The 17354-nt window shown below is 34.6% G+C and overlaps 1 protein-coding gene across 2 annotated transcripts in view; it reads left to right on the plus strand.

Annotated features, from left to right (window-relative positions):
* Nucleotides 1-17354, plus strand: part of Ola1 (Obg like ATPase 1) — a 121126-nt gene that overhangs the window by 73857 nt on the left and 29915 nt on the right. For both annotated transcript variants that reach the window (XM_090342617.1, XM_090342616.1), the window contains exons 6-7: nucleotides 7919-7999; nucleotides 8301-8398. In XM_090342617.1, the coding sequence (XP_090198743.1) occupies nucleotides 7919-7999; nucleotides 8301-8398 (179 nt within the window). The remainder of the gene's footprint in view (nucleotides 1-7918; nucleotides 8000-8300; nucleotides 8399-17354) is intronic.

The following is a 17354-nucleotide window of genomic DNA, read 5'->3' on the forward strand; positions in this document are numbered from 1 at the left end:
TTTCCTTTTATTGGAAACAAAGCAAGGGTGATTACTAGCATGGCTTTTTTGCTCTCCTACTTGAATTTTTAGTCAATACAATAAAATAGATAAGAAATGATGAGTGAAGCCGGGGGTGGGGGGGCTCATACCTGTAATTCTAGCTGCTTTGGAGGCTGAGATCTTAGGATCAAGGTTCAGAACCAGCCTGGGCACAAAAGGACCTGAGACTCTTATCGCCAGTTAACATCCAGAAAATGGGAAGTGGGGCTTGGCTCAACCATAGGGCGGTAGCCGTGAGCTGAAGAGCTCAGGGACAGCTTCTAGGCCTAGTACAAGCCCCACGACCCACCAAAAGAAAAAAAAGGAGAGAAAGAAAGAAAAAAAGTAAGAAAGAAAGAAATGATGAGTGAAGAGGAAGAAATTAAAATATTATTTCTAGATTATATGATTTTATACTTTAAAAACCTGACTGGATCTGGGATATAAATTATTGGAATTAATAAATGAAGTCATGTGGGTTGTAGTGCACAAATCAATATAAAAATGGTTTACATTTTGTAATCCAAAATGGAAAAATGTTGTTTTTATCAAAGATGCCATATGTTAGCCAGATGTGGTGGTTCGTGCCTGTAATCCTATCTACTCAGGATTCTGAGATCTGAAAAACATGATTCAAAGCCAGCCCGGGCACTAAAGAATGAGCGACTCTTATCTCCAATTAACCATTAGAAAATGGGAAGCGGGACTGTGGCTCTAGTGGTAGGGTGGTAGCCTTGAGCTGAAGAGTGCAGGGATAGTACCCAGGCCCAGAGTTCAAGCCCCATTATTGACAAAAAAAAAGAGAGAGAAAAAGAAAAAAAAAAAGATGCCATTTGCAGTAGAATTTTCTTAAACCAAATATCTAAGAATAAATCTAACGGAATTTTTACCCAGGAATTCTAAAACATTAATGGAAGCTCCTACCTGGCCTGCATGAAGCTCTGGGAACAATCACCACCACCGGGGGAAATAGATTAATGAGTGTGTTACACTGTGGTTTTAGATGAGAAGACTGGTAATTTATCTTTTAAAAGTTGTCTCTCTGAAATTCATGCATGATTTCAGTATATTTAAATTCACACCCTAGCAGCTTGAGTTTTGTAGAAATTGACATGATTATAAATTTACATGGAAAGGGAATGGTCCAAGAACAATCAAGATAGGTTTAAAGTTAGAGGACTTGATATTCTAGTCATATATCAAGATTTACAAGTCATATATCAAGATTTACTGGGAGGGGGAGGGAAATGGGTACCAAGACATGTGAAAGGGTATCAATGTATGTTAATTAATGCACCTTCTATCTGGCAAATATCATGTAACCCTTTTACTAATTACAATAAAAAATGCAAAAAAAAAATGATTTACTGGGAGGCTAAGACCCAAACTTCTCAAGTTTGGGTTAGCTTGTGCTAGGCTGAGATTTGAGGATTATGGTTGAAGCCAGCACAGGCAGAAAAGTCTGTGAGACTCCAGTTAACCCAAAAAGCTGCAAGTGGAGCTGTGGTTCAAATGGTAGAGCGCTAGTCTGAGCTCTAGTATTGACAGAGTAAATTATTCTGTTTGGCAGTTAATACTAGATGCCAGGAGCACTATTACATTAAAACTTCCTTCTCATTGCCTACTTCAGTTATATAACTGAAAATCCAGAACTGTCAATGTAGATTCTGCCCTGGTCTTTACTAGAATTAACCCATTGTTGCAACTCATGGGAGCTACCACATTCCCACATATACACTCACAGTCCTGTAGAGTTTTATTTACTACTCATTGCCTTAGTCATTTTTATTGTCTATCTTTTCTTGTCTATCTGGGAGCCCCAGTCATTGAAAGATGTAGAAAGATGGTAGTCATGGACTAGTAATCGGGCCTTGTCAAACCAGAATATCCAATAGAATAACAAATGCTTGACACTTTGGTTCAGAGATATCCAAAATTAGACTGTACTGTGGAGATAGTTTATTAAAGAAAGTTGAGTTTTGCTTTTCCTTATTTGAGGCTATTTAAAGGGTAATTGTCGGAGTTAGAGTAATCTATATTTGTAAACTTGCAGCAAGACTACTTTGAACTAGAAGCTTTTACTCTGATTTCTTTTAGTCGGGGTGCATCGTTGGTGTTTTATATCCACCTCATCAGCATGAAAAAGTTTAACATGGCTGGTTTGCCTAAAGGGAAGTGTTAGGCTTGTAAGTTATAATTACTACAGAATAATAGTTAATCACCATTATAAACTGCTATATTCATTTGGCCATCAAATTTTAGGATTACAAATAGTAGGTAAAGGAGACATGAAGCCTTGCCCTTTCCCTCTCATGAATATAACTTTATTTTTTTCCTATTATAATAGTTGTGTTTATTGGTTTAAAAGTTTAAAAATAGCTGAGCACTATTGGCTAATCCTAGCTACTCAGTAGGCTGAGATCTGAGGATTGTGATTTGATGCCAGCCTGTGCATGAACGTGTGAGAGTCTTCTGTCCAATAAATTTTTTAAAAAAGCTTGAAGTGGAGCTGTGGTAGAAGTAGTAGAGTGTTAGCCTTGAGCAAAAGAAGCTGAGGGGCAGTGCCAGGACCCGAGTTCAGGCCCCAGGACTGGCAAAAAAAAATAATAATAGTGAAGTTTAAAAATAGAATCATGCAACATCCTACTTTGAGAGATATTTTGATAGAGCCCCAAACTAAAAACAAAAGCAAAACTAACCCCAGAATACCAGAATTACAATTTTTTTAAAGAAGAAAACACTTTTTGTAATCTAACCTAGAAATTATTGTGTTAATAATTTGATGTGATATCTATCTAGTTTCAGTGTTAGTGTATCTTTTTTTTTTTTTTTTTTTGGTTGTGGGTCCTGGCTGCTGTCCCTGAGCTCTTCAACTGAAAGCTATTTCTCTACCACATTGAGCCAATAGCACTACTTCCAATTTTCTGGTGGCTAATTGGAGATTAGAGTTTCACACTCTTAAGTGCCCAGGCTGGCTTTGAACCATGATCCTTAGGTCTCAGCCTCCTGAGTAGTTAGGATTATAGGTGTGAACCACCAGCACCCAGCTTAGTGTATCTATTTATATGTACTATGTAGTTTCAGAACAAATGCAATCTCATTATGCTTTCTGTCATAAATATTATAGTATTTACTATGTGTTTAGAACTGTGTTAGTTGCTTTACATATTTTTTTTATTGAGTCTTAGAAATCACTGTGGTCAATCTCAGTTAACCCAATTTTACAGAAACAAGCTTATTTCTTTCTCAGTGAGTTCATTATTGACACATATTGCAATTTATTCTGAAAGGTTGTTAAGTTTTATCAGAGGCTTTTTCTGTATCTATTGAGATGCTTATGTAATTTTTATCCTTGATTCTATTTTAGTATATTAATTTCTAAAATCATATTATTCTATTGCTCTGAACTTGCCCTATTAGAAATTCTGTACAAATGCATTCAGATATCCTGTTTTGATGTATATAAGTGTTCTGTTGTATTAGTGTCCCATAATTATGACTAATCTACACCTTTCTTGAGCTAGTATCATACTAGTCTAATTAGTGTTGGCTTATGCTTTATTTTAAATATGTATTAGAACCAGTCACTGCTTTTTTTTATTTTATTTTTTATTAAAGAATTTATTAACATTGATTTTTTACATCATATTTCAAACGACGTGTTTAACAAACAAGTATTCAAGAAGGGAATCTATATACAATCACAGGCTCTTAATTTTTAGAACAGTCAAAATTAGGCTAAGGATTTGTATATCATAGATACGTATTAATCAGTAATAAAACATTATGCCTATAGAGTAATAAGATTTTTATTTATTTTTTTTGTGTGAGTATGTGGGTAAGTGTTGGTCCTGGTGCTTAAACTCAGGGCCTGGGCCCCTGTACTCAAGGTTTTCACTCTAATACTTGGGCTTTTTGTTGGTTAATTGGAAATAAATCTCACTGACCTTCCTGTCTGGGCTGGATTAAAACTGCAATCTTCAGATGTCAGCTTCCTGAATAGCTAGAATTATAGGTATGAACCAAGCAAAGTCAGCAATGATTTCTAAATTTTTTTTTTACCCTTCAGTAGTGATGGTTTTAAAAATGATGTTATAATGTTCTCCAGCCTCTTTGTTATTATTTTAACCAGAATTGTATTAAAATTATAATGTGTAGAATTTTTTTATTAACACAATAAAATCAGGATAGATAAATTTCAAGTGCAGGTTCTCAGTCAGTATCTTGACCTTTGAGCTAAGATTATATTGATCCTTGGGCCGGGAGTTTGGCCTAGTGGTTAAAGTGCTTGCCTAGCACGCACGAAGACCTGGGTTCGATTCCTTGGTACCACATATATAGAAAAAGCCGGAAGTGGTGCTGAGGCTCAAGTGGTAGAGCTCTAGCCTTGAGAAAGTCCAAGGACAGTTTCTCAGGCCCTGAGCTCAAGCCCAGGACTGGCAAAAAAAAAAAAAAAATTATATTGATCCTAAAGCACTTACTTACTTGGCTGTTGGGGTCACTAACAACCAAGTTTTTAGATTTGGAGATCATAGATCCCTTTGAAAGATATATGGAAGATACATACCTTTGCAAAATATGTCTTATCTTCCCTCAAATTATATAAAAACACAATTTACATACTATTGGGCAGCAAGGAACCCTGAAATAATTTATAGATCATTTGTTAATAATTTTTTTTTGTCGGACTTGAACTCTTGGCCTGGGCGTTGTTCCTGAGCGCTTCAGCTCAAGGTGTTACCCTTTGAGCCATGGTGATACTTCCCATTTGTTAATAATTTTTATGAGGACTGAAAGAATAAAGAAGTGTAGTAAGTAATTTAGAAAAATCTAGTAAATGACTGATTGGATTGTTATGTTACTATATGCAAAGAGAACTATTGCTATTTGTGTAATATAAGAATATAATAAAATAAGAATTTGAATCTTCCTGGTGACCTGAATGATAATTGAGAAGTTTGAAAAGTAACCTGGAGGATTTCTTGCCTAAATAAGGAAGTCAGTAAAGCCTTAAAAAAGACAAATAGATCATGGTGTTAGAACATGAACTTTTAAGTCTCTTATACCTGAATTTGAATCAGAATTTAGACACTTTGTTCATACTCCCTGAATCTAAACATGTTGCATTTACTACTATGTATTTATGTATATACATACATAATTGACTTCAAAGTGAATAATTTGTTTAAAGTTATTAAATAGCCCAATTTCATACTCCTACATCTGTATTTCTACATAATAAAATATGAATTCCAACTTTTAAATGAATTAAAGATTCATTGTATTTTTTCTCATTTGCTAAAGGAAGTAAATTGTATTTTTTTAGCTAACCAACTCAGTCAACTGCAACCTTTTATTATTCTAACCATCATTTTTAATGAATGTGTTTATGTATATGAGCATGGGGAACAATTCAGTTAGCCTGGGTCAACATTATTTCTAAATAAGCATAAAAATTTTCTCTCATTTGTTCAGTTTTACAAAGAAGAATTATAACATCTCTTAACTTTCATTAAAACCCAAATTAATTTTTCCTGTATGGAATAAAAATAATACACTAAAACTGAATCAGTCATTTGTAAAAGATAATCTTACCTGATTGCAGTCTAGTTTGGTTTGTCTTAAGTAAAACTGGAATCTTTTAGGAAATATAAGGTGTCTTTTTTTTTCAGTTGTTAAATCTTTTGTAAGAATAATTAAGAAAGCATGAAGTATAAAATATTGTACTTCCAGATGTTATAATTTGTCAACTTTTCTAGAGAGATTTAAATGTGACCTTAAGAAAATATACTGTTTGAGAACTGTAAGTATGAGTTAATTTGCTAATTAGAATAGGAACATTCCTAATTTATAGTCTAATATCTTGGTTTGGGAAGGAAAAATAATGTCAAATGCTTTTGTTATAAGATTTCTTACTGAAGTAGTGATTTAGTTCTTTAAAATGAAAGAAAAAATACTGACATTCCTTCACTAAGTGATCAGCACTTACTGAGGCCTTTTGGTTTTGTAAAAAATGTTTATAGTCACAAAAGTATTTAATACTTTTCATATGATTAAAATTTAATTTCTCATTTTTTGATTGGTTTTCATTGATTTTGTTTAATTGGGGAAAAAACCCTAATGGAACCAAATATAAGATGGTACCTCTGTTTTCTTCTTTTATATAATCTTGTTGCGTGTCTCTACATAAGCTGTTCTGGCCACTCATCATAGTAACCAGCTGGGCCATTTCACCTGCTGGAGCCATTAAAGAGGACTCTCTCCCCCTAGATTAATCCCCTCCGACATTAGTTTTTTTGCACTGACAACTGCAGCAGGCATTCAGAATTTGCAGGTGGCCAGTGTGACGCACATAATTGCCTACAATTTTAGGCAATGAATAAAAATGGTCTACATTACTTGTCAAAGGTTGTATATGCAGTGCCAAGTGAGATCTATGGGAAGCCTTTTAGGGTTTAAAGAACAGTTAATAGCAAGGCTGCACAGGGCTTTTTTAATCATAATGCATTTGTAATATAGCACTTTGATCTTCTCCTTGTAGGAAATGGTGTTACATTAGCCACTTTTAAACATTTATGAGTGAAATTCAGTTATAGAAGAGTAAAAGTGATTATTCTTAAGCAGAACATGTTAGATTTCATTAAAAGTTTTCAGCTTACCCCTTCCTTGTTAAAATCCGTGGGAAGTCCTTTTCCTGGAGGGTTTCAAATCAAGATCTAAGGATATAGGGCTTTTTCTGTATTTTTCCTGTTAGTAACAGCAAGATTTGGAAGGAATGTATCCTAAATATTGAAATAATTTATACAAATGGACATTTGTAGGATAACTGATTACGACAAAGTAAAATACATCTATGAAAATGTAAGAAATGTACTAATGACCATTGTAGATTACAACAGATTTGGGGCAATGCATATTTTTTCCATAAATTATTGTCAACCAAAAAAAGCTCTGGAAAACTCCCCAAAACAAAAACCTAGATGACTCTCAAATGTGCTTCTTCTGGAAGAGCTAAGTTTGACCTGTCAGACCCCAGAGCCTTTTATTAACACCTGCCTGTAAGGAGAACCTTGCCACACGCAGCTTTTAGATTCAGAACCACAAAACTGATGAGGAAAGGCTTGAAGGGTTCAGTTTGTGTCACTTGCTGTTTGCCGTTTCCATTTCACAGATGATTAATCTTTCTGTGAAGAAAGGCCAGAGAAACAAAGCACATTGGGCTCTTCCTGCAGTTACTCCTTCTGAATGCACACTAGCTTGCTAACTAAAAGGCCTTTAGATTTCCAGCAGAGAGAGATGTTCTGAAAGTGAATGCAGCTGGTTGGAGGTCACTGGTGCAGGGCTCTTGCCATTGTGTAATGGAGGCTTTGGCAGGTTGGGGTGGGGGGAGCTCTGGAGAAGTGGGCAGAGAGAAGGTGTTGGCAAAAAAATTAATCCAGAAGAAATAAAGGTTTTGGTCAGTTCATTTAATATTTTAAATGGTAGATCATCAATAATAGGCTCTATTTCACCTATTTAGCTTTTTTTTTCTTTTTAAGGAAAAAATATAATTTAGTCTCTCTCTAATATACTATCCCCTCCCCAACGATAGCATGTTTGTCTTATATATGGCATCACCAGGTAATATTAATTTCTTGTATTTTGTGTTTGATGTGATAGAATGATTTTGAATTTTTTCATATTGTTAGTAATTATGATATTCTCATTTTATATATTATGTTTTTATGTCTAGCTAGCATTTTAATTGTTTTTTAATGAAATGCTGAAAATAATTATTTGTATTGCTTAGTTCTGCTTTCCTTTAAAACATTATCATTTTCAGCGTTTTAAATGTTTGTATTAAGAATTAAATACTTAGTATTTAGCTTGTGTTTACTTTTTTCTCAATCATGTGTAGGACATAATGTGCAAAGTCAAATCCTGGGTTATAGATCAAAAGAAACCTGTTCGTTTCTATCATGATTGGAATGACAAAGAGGTAAGTTATAAATATCGTAACCTCTATTATGATAGTTTATATAATTTTTACCATGCCTTTGTTGTGACCTCTTAGAGAACAAACTTGTTATTATTTTATATTTACTGTTACATTTAATTAAACTTCATTTCTTTCATCATTTGTTTATTCCCAGAATTGTTTTTTTTTCTTAATAATATCCTTTTGGAGATAAGAATTATACAAATGAAAATGCCTACTTCTTTTAAATAAAGTTCAGGTTACTCAATGTTTTACCTCATTTGGTCAACTTTTAAAAGGGATTCTTTATCTTCTACTTTAGATTGAAGTATTGAATAAACACTTATTTTTGACTTCAAAACCAATGGTCTATTTGGTTAATCTTTCTGAAAAAGACTACATTAGAAAGAAAAACAAATGGTAAGTTTTTTCTCTCTACATTTATCCAGGTACATATTTACATATATGTAATTATGCTTATTTCTATGTTGATTTTAATATTTTCCTTATTACCAAATGTTTGGAATGGATAAGGTTTTACCTGTTAAATTCAGAGATGAGTGTCCTAATTGATTTGCACCGAGAACTTAAAATAATTTGAATTGCGCATATAAAGCTTAAATAATTAGACATTATTCTTTATTTCTGTAACAGTGAAAACAAAGGTATTTGCAGCAATCAAACTGTTTAAGCTAAGAAAGGCTGCATTGCTTATAAATGACTTAGAACTGTGCATGTGGGGTTGTAGCTGGACACAAATTTTAAAATGTAGATGGAATACATTAAAACAAAAGGGTAGCTGGTGCTGGTGGCACACACCTGTAATCCTAGCTACTCAGGAGGCTGAGATCTGAAGAAAGTATATGAGATTCTTATCTTCAATTAGCCACCATAAAAAGCTGGAAGTGGAGTGTGGTTCAGCTTGTAAGGGTGTTTGCCTTGAGCACAGTTCAGGCATAAAGCCCAGGTTCTGAATTCAAGCCCCAGGACCAATGCCAAAATGAAGCAAAACAAACCCTGCTAGCGGTGGCGGGGCAGAAAAGTCTGGGTACTGTTTTGAATATGTCAAGAGATCAGTGTAAAAAGACAAAAAAATACATTCATATATTGTTGTTTGTGACATGTAACTAAAATGTACAGATTGGTTTTCTGTCCTTAAAAATTCTAAAATATCAGATGTTCATATGGGCATGTACACATTTGGCATAGTATTCATTTTGACTTGCTTCACTGGACTGTCAGCATTTTATACTGTTGAGTCATAGAAACAAATCAAAACTATCTAAAGCAGAATATCTGAATTCTCCTAAAATATATTGTCGGTTTCTCCCTGTACTTCATTAAGTACTTAGATGCACATGGTTTCAATTTTCCATTAAAATTTCTCATTTCCATATGATATCAAAGAGTGAGAAGGCTTTAAACTGAAAAATAAACATTCATAGACTGGAAGCCAAAACAATAATTAATGTCAGATGGTTAACTCCAATAAATCATTAGAATAAATTCTGTGAAATTACTGCAACTAAAAATGCCCTGTTGATATTACTATAAGACATTTTGTGTTTCTGATAGGAAGCAGAATTTAACCTCTTTATTGGTAATGTTCTAGAAAGCATCAATTTAACATAAAAATGTAGTTCAGACTGGTCAATGTCCTCCAGTAAATAATTAACTTTAAAATAGTGAGTTCTGTATTGTTCAAATTCTTATAAATTTGGTGATTAATGTGTTAAAAATTGTTGCCTTTAGGAAGGAACTTCAAAAATTTATTATTTGACCTCAGATAGTAAATCTTGTCATAGTAATATGAATGGTAAAGATTTCCTTAGCCTGGTGAAACAATACAGACATCAAAGTTTACATGAATAGGGATGAGTCAGTTTCCTTGCCCAAAGGGGCTTCTCACACCTGTATTTGGATGATTACAGGTAGAACTCCCTGGCTCTAATTGTATAGTAAATACCATTTCCCAGACCCTAATGGTAGACAGACTGCTTAGGAGACGCCAGTCTGTGATTTAGCTGTCGCCAGACACCCCATGTTTTTTGTGAGACCAGTTGTGATGATGATATGGTTATAGCCAGTTGAAAATAAGTTCTTGTCTAAATAACAAATTTTAATTTTCAAGAATGTAAATCTAGAGAGATCCTATTTTATAAAACCAAATTTTAGTAGTGTTTTTTTTTTTTTTGTATAATGATGATCTGGTTTAAGGTTTGGGTATGTGTGTTGGGGGAGGGGTTTAGAGCTTGTGGAAGTTAGTGTAATTGTAGCTGAAAGATCAAAGACTGGGTAACTGAGTGATGTTCCAGAAGAGAATTTACCACATAGCCATTTTCTGTACAGTTTCTGCCGCCTGCTGTTCCTATTTTCCCTCAAGCTAGCCATTGACTACCCCCTGTGCATCCCTGCTCGTAAAAAATGATTGAGGAAGTATTTGTCATGTATTTATGAGTGGGAAACATTGTGTGATAGGGAATGGCATCTACTGGAGCCAGAAAGATTGCCATTTTCCTTTCATTCAGCCACTCTGCCACAGCTTTAAATCCTCTGTTTATGCAACACAGCCTTTGTATTAAAGTGCAGAATAAATTTTTATTATAAAGGATATGAACACTAGGTTTTCATCATTTATAACACTGCAAGCAGATGTGAATAGTTAAAATTCATTTTAACTCTAAATCCATTTAATTGTGCTAGCATCTTGCTTTTTGGTCATGTTTTTATATACATATATATATATATATATGCTCCATTTGCATTAGTTGCTTCTTTGGCAAAAGAAAAAAAATTCTTTTTGAAGGTTAGTATGTAATGTTACTGTAGCAAATTAAGACTCATGCAGGAAGCATGGTAAAGGGCTTGAAGCCTAGCCTGAGGAGACTCTAGGTTCCATCACCCTTAATGCCACCCCAACCCCACAGAAATATTCACAAGTCTTTTAGATCTAGAAAACTACTTTAAACCATTAGGAAAGAGCAGAGGTTTGTGAGTTTGACTACAAGAGGTAGAATAAAAACTACATTTTAGCAAGTCACCATTTTAGAAGTAATGAACATTTTAATTATTAAAGTCCACTCTAAACTTAAATGTCAACATGCTATTTTTTTTGTGCCAGTCCTGGGTTTGAGCTCAGGGCCTGAGCACTGTCCTTGGATTTTCTCAAGGCTAGAGCTCTACCACTTGAGTCTCAGCACCACTTCCAGCTTTTTTCTATGTATGTGGTACCAAGGAGTTGAATCCGGGTCTTCATGCATGCTAGGCAAGCACTCTACCACTAGGCCAAACTCCTGCCCCCCAACATGCTATTTTTTTAATCTTAGAAAAGAAAGAATTTAGATATAGAAATCTATTATATTAGTGATTAGGTATATTGACCTTTCAAAAGATGTGAAAACTGGAATAAGTCCAAACATCTACCCACTACTTTTCACAATGTTGTATTCATTATTTTGTGTTGATTTATGATTAAGACCTAGCCCCTGAAAAGAATTTGATGTGGCAAGCAGCTTGGTCGCAGTTACATTATGATCAGATGACAGTAATCAAGATATGAGAGAATCCTCAGAAACCTTTTTTTTTATTATTGCAAATTGCTATTTCTTGAATGAATAAAGGTATGTAGAAGTTTTTGGCCAGTGCTGATGATTTTGAGCACTTAGGATTTTCATTTCTAAACATAACCAAGATTATACTATCTGCAGTGTCAGTTTTCATTTTTTATTGCCTACGAGTCATGGTAAGCCAGGCAGGTACAGGACATTCAAACTGTCAAACCATTGCTTAATTAGAGGTTTTCGTTTCAGTCTTTGCACCTTTACTGCTTTGTTAGTAATGTGTTCCATCCAATTAGGAAACCAGTAGAACAAACTAATTTTAGGTACTTTTTGTACTTCATAGCTATCAACTATATATTTCATTTTTATATTCTCTTATCCTGTTTCTGAAAAATGCTGCTGGAGGATAGGTATTTTTTTCTTTGTAATCCGTATCTGTGTTTGCCTAGAAAATGTAAGTAAAATTTAAGACATTTAGACTTCCTGAGTATGTGTACTTTACATATTCAGTTGTATATATCCCGATGAGCTCATAGTCACTTAATATTACTTTTTGGTGAATATATGAGTCATTCTAAGTCATAAGGCCAATACTTGGAAATTGGAATCGATGGTAATATGTCAAGTTTACAAAGGGAATTTTAAATACATGTTTTATTATTAACTTATTATACTTTTTAAACTATGATTTAGCGTTTTTTTTCCCCTCCCCACCACTTAGCTTTTGATCTTTTTTTTTTTGGTCATGGGGCTTGAACTCAGCTTAGGCGCTGTCCCTGAGCTTTTCAGCTCCAGGCTACTGCCCTACCCCTGGGTCTGGGCGTTGCCCCTGAGCACTTCACTCTAGGCTACCACCCTACCCTTGAGTCAAGCCCCACTTCCCATTTTTCTAGAGGTTAATTGGAGATAAGAGTCTCAGGTCCTTTTGTGCAGGCTGGTTTTGAACCTTGATCCTCAGATCTCAGCCTCCTGAGTAGCTAGGATTACAGGCAAGAGCCCATTAGCATCAGCTTTTTTTTTTGATAGTTTTGTACAAAATCTCAACACCGAAAAATAGGTATTGATGGCTTTAAGATCTGAGCATTGCTGTCCAAAAGCCATCCCCCACAGGAAAGTCTGTGACTCTTACATCCAATTAACTACCTAATGGAAATGGAGCTGTGTCCGAAGTGGTAAAACACTAGCCTTGAGCACAAAAGCTCCATGACAGCACCTAGGCCCTGAATTTAATCCCTAGTACTGGCAACAACAATGCTAATGGGGACGGGGGGGGGGGGGGGGGGGGGAGGACAGAAAATAAAAAAGCAAAGCAAAGAAAAAACAATAGTATGGGAATACTATACATTATATGCCTAGTTTTTTGACTAGCATTTAATAGAAGTAGGGAGCCTTGAATCAGTAGATCCACTGGAGGAAGAAAGTCTAAGCATGGAATTTAAAATGAAACTATAAACAGTTCAGGCTTCCCTGGGAGAAGGTATTAGAAACTAGAAAGGGGACCATGTTAATTTGAATAATTTCTGAGTTTTGTCTGATATATCCTGCCTGTTTGGAATAGTAGAAAGTGCTTTTTTTGTTGTTTTCTTTTCTCTTTTGCCACATATCCCCCAGTCATAAGGCCTACCTTTGGAACTAATGCTGTTCACCTATAGATGAGTAAACTTTCAAAGACTATACTGAAAGAGTAGGTACTGCTAACATTTCTATTAGAAAAAAGAACTCCAAGAAACTTAGAGAACATATATCATTTGTAAATTAGGGAGTAAATATCAGGAATTTGGGTCTGTTAAGAATATTACTTTAAAATTTGAAATGGTATGTAGTCTTTGTTTCCTGCTTATTAGCTCTTGGGCTTTTGGCAAATTACTTAGCCTTTCGTGTAGAAAGCAACTTATTCATATTGTTCACATAAAATATTCACATAAATCTGTTATGTATAAATGTCTCCAAATTTTATTACCATATCTTAAAAATAAATGGAAGAAAGAACTTGTAAGGTTTATGAATGTATCTTCTGGATACATCCCTTGTTTTTTCTTTCTGTGATAGGGATTACAGAACAAAATAACATCACATATACATTTAGAGCAGTGAGACTCCTGTGATACCACTGCTGTTGTTTGCATGTGGTTCTGTAATTTTATACAATTTATAGCTTAGGTGATTTTTGTCATACCTTTGATTCCATTAGTATAAATGATTCCTTAATTGTCACAATAACAACATTTTTGTTGTCAGTTGTTTTTTGTTTGTTTTGTTTTGTTTTTTGCCAGTCCTGGAGTTTGAACTCAGGACTTGGGCACTATCCTTGGGCTTTCTCAAGGCTAGAGCTCTACCATTTGAGCCACAGCACCACTTCTGCCATTTTTGTGTATGTGGCATAGACATCCAAGTCAAATGGATCTGTTTTCATCACTATTTTTCATTACCCAAAAGATGTCCTCTCTCTACTTGCATTATCTATAAAACTGGCACCATTTTTTTGGTGTGTGTGCTAGTTCTAGGCTTAAACTCAGGACCTGGGCTCTGCCCCTGAGCCTACTTCATGAGAATATAGCTCTAAAAAAGAGTCTTCTGTTTACCAGCTAGAAGGTACATGACACACACAGAGAATTCAGCAATCATGCTTATGAAAGGAAAAAGAAAATCTAATGCTTGTTTAAACACCTCAATAAGCTCAGTCTTCATAAGAAATGCTAACCTGAATTTTACAATCATGTCAGTTTTTATGAAATTACTTTCTCTTCTAAAGTATTAAGACTGGATACCTATGTGGAATTCTGACTTCTTAAAAAAAAGGTAAACTAAAATTCATAAGCCAATTATTCCAAAACATAATTTTGAATAGAATTAAACACTAGTGATAAAACAGATTTTTTAAAGACCCCACAAAATTCAAAAACACAACAAAGAAAACAAAGATGCCGTTGGGTTCAGTGGCTTATGCCTATAATCCTGGCTACTCAGGAGGCTGAGATCTGAGGATCAAGGTTCAAAGCCAGACTGCGCACAAAAGGACCTGAGACTCTTCTTATCCAATTAACCTCTAGAAAACTGGGAAGTAGGGCTTGGCTAAGCCTAGGATAGATCCATTGACTTGAATGTCTATACCTGTTCCATACATAGTATTAGTACATAATATATATTCATGAGTCTAGAAAACTAATAATTGTGTTTTTTATAACATACTGCTGCAGTTTTCTGCCGTGTGTGTGTGTGCGCGCGTGTGCCAGTCCTGTGGCTTACACTAGGGGCCTGGGCACTGTCCCTGAGTTTTTTTTACTCAAGGCTAGCTAGTACTCTACAACTCGAACTACAGCTCTACTTTCGTAGTAGTTAATTGAAGATGAGAGTCTTACAGACTTTCCTGCTTGGCTGGTTTCAAACTGGGATAGTTAGATCTCAACTTCTTGAGTAGCTGGGATTACGGTCATGAGCCACCGGTTCCCATCTAGCCTTTTAAGTTTCATTAACTATATAATACCATATTTTAAAAGTTGATAGCAATATACTTTAGCATCAATTTTTAAGCATATAATATGTATCCAAAGTTGGATGATGAAAATACAGTAATTGTAATGAAAACTAAGAATTATATCAAAATAGTTTAAATTCCCAGAGAATAAACATAATTATAGCCATAGATTAGCTTTCATTTATTAGTATAGAAGAGTTGGCTGTTTGAATAACAAACCAAGTATTCTTCAAAAATAATTTACTTTACTGACAGGGTCTGGGAATTGATATATAAATGAACAGGTAAATAAGAATACCATGAAATAGATCAGGTAATTTGTTCTAATGTTGGACTAGTAATAGTCATCACATTAAGTTTACACTTAAGTTCCCAACAACCTTATTAAGGTAAGTATCATTATCACCCACATTCTTACATTCTGAGGAGAGAGAGATTGGAGATGTTGCCCAAAATCAATGACTTTAGTTAACAGTGCCAAGATTTCATCTGCAGAGTTCACATTCTTCACTGGTGTGCATCTTGGCATCCAATTACTGGTTATACTGGCCTGAAATATATGTCCTGCACTAGAATGCTAACTGAAGGTAATATAAAATTTCTATATTTAGAATAAAAGTTTTTATATTTTATATAGAAGATATATACTAATCCTTTTTAAAATGATTGCTATCTTCAACCACTTATCTTCTTCCCTCCCTCTTCTTCCCCTAACCCTTTCTTCCTTTCTTTCCTTTTGTGCTGGTCCTGGGACTTGAACTCAGAGCGTGGGCTCTGTCCTTGAGCTTTTTTTCTCAAGACCAGTGCTCTACTACCTAAACCACAGCTACACTTCTGAGTTTTTGATGATTAATTGGAGATAAGAAGAGTTTCACAGGGGTTGGAAGTATGGCCTAGTGGTAGAGTGCCTGCCTAGCAAGCACGAAGACCTAGGGTTGATTCTCTAGTACTACATAAATAGAAAAAGTTAAAAAAAAAAAAATGGTGCTGTGGCTCAAGTGGTAGAGCTCTAGCCTTGAGAAAGTCCAAAGACAGAGCTCAGGCCCTGAGCTCAAGCCCAGGACTGGCAAAAAAAAAAAAGGAGGAAGAGGAGTTTCACAGGCTGAGATGGAACTGCCATCCTCAGATCTCAGCTTCCTGAGTAGCTAAGATTGTTTGGTGTGAACCACTGGCAGCTGATGCGTTTGTTTTTTCCATGCTGAGGATCAAACCTAGGGACTTAAGCATGTTAGGCTGATCCTTTAGTACTGAACTATACAACCTTATCCCAAGTATATGTTTTAATCCTGTGCTAATTTATTCTGTTTCTTAAATTTTTAGTAATGAGTTTTTTTGGTAACTGCTCTAGAAATAGGAAGAGAAAGAGAAGTAATAAAGAAAGAAGAAAGAGGGACAGAGAGAAAATAGTATAAATGATTTGTATAATGTTTACTATATTAATGTATGGCAATGTAGTGGAAGGAAAATTATCTATGTCTATAGATGCACATATACATCCAAGTCTTGAGGAAAACTATTGAATACCTATTATTTGCTAGACTTTGGGACATTTAGATATATTCTGTCACTTCATTTAATTTTCTTAACTTTGGACAGCAAATTTCTACCTGTTTAATGAAGAGAATCTGAGGCCTGTAGACTAGAAATAAGAAGGGTAATTAAATGTTGGAAAAACTTAGCTTGAACTTATGAAGGGAAACTTTTTTGCATTTATAGTATGTTAGTGCAACAAAAGGCACACAACTGGTTTTCTAATGTTGTTTGTGTCATAGTGAAAACATAGGGAATCCCATACCTTCATAATTGCATTGTTCTACATAAACTGTGACTAGATTTTTAAGTTGCTTCCTTTTGCCTTTGGTTTCTTTACCTGCCAAATAGAATAATACTTTCCTTAAAGGACTATGAGAATTAAATAAAACGTATTTAATTAGATTATTCAGTGGCAGAATAGGTCCATTTGGAGTACAATTTTTATTTAATTCTCATAACTATAAGGAAAGCATACATATGTAAACATAATGTAGTAGTTGGTTAGTGCCTGGTACTTGTAATTACAAAAAACAGTACATAACAAATTGTAAATGCATGATAAATTGAATCCTTGCTTGTATTCAATAGTATGCCTATGTCTTACATTTTTGTAGATGCTAAAGACTTTTTAATGTATTTATAGCCCTTAGAAAATCTTAGAAAACCTGATGTCAGTTTCTTTCTCATTAATGAAGACTTGTGTCTATACTTTGATAATCCTATCTGAATATGCTTACTTTTTAAGTCAGTAGCTGCAGTGCAGTATTATATAGCTAAAAACAAAACAATACATTAAATGATGAGTAGC

This window comes from Megascapheus bottae, chromosome 12 (assembly GCF_031878675.1).
Source record: "Megascapheus bottae isolate mThoBot1 chromosome 12, mThoBot2.hap1, whole genome shotgun sequence".
Lineage (NCBI taxonomy): Eukaryota > Metazoa > Chordata > Mammalia > Rodentia > Geomyidae > Megascapheus > Megascapheus bottae.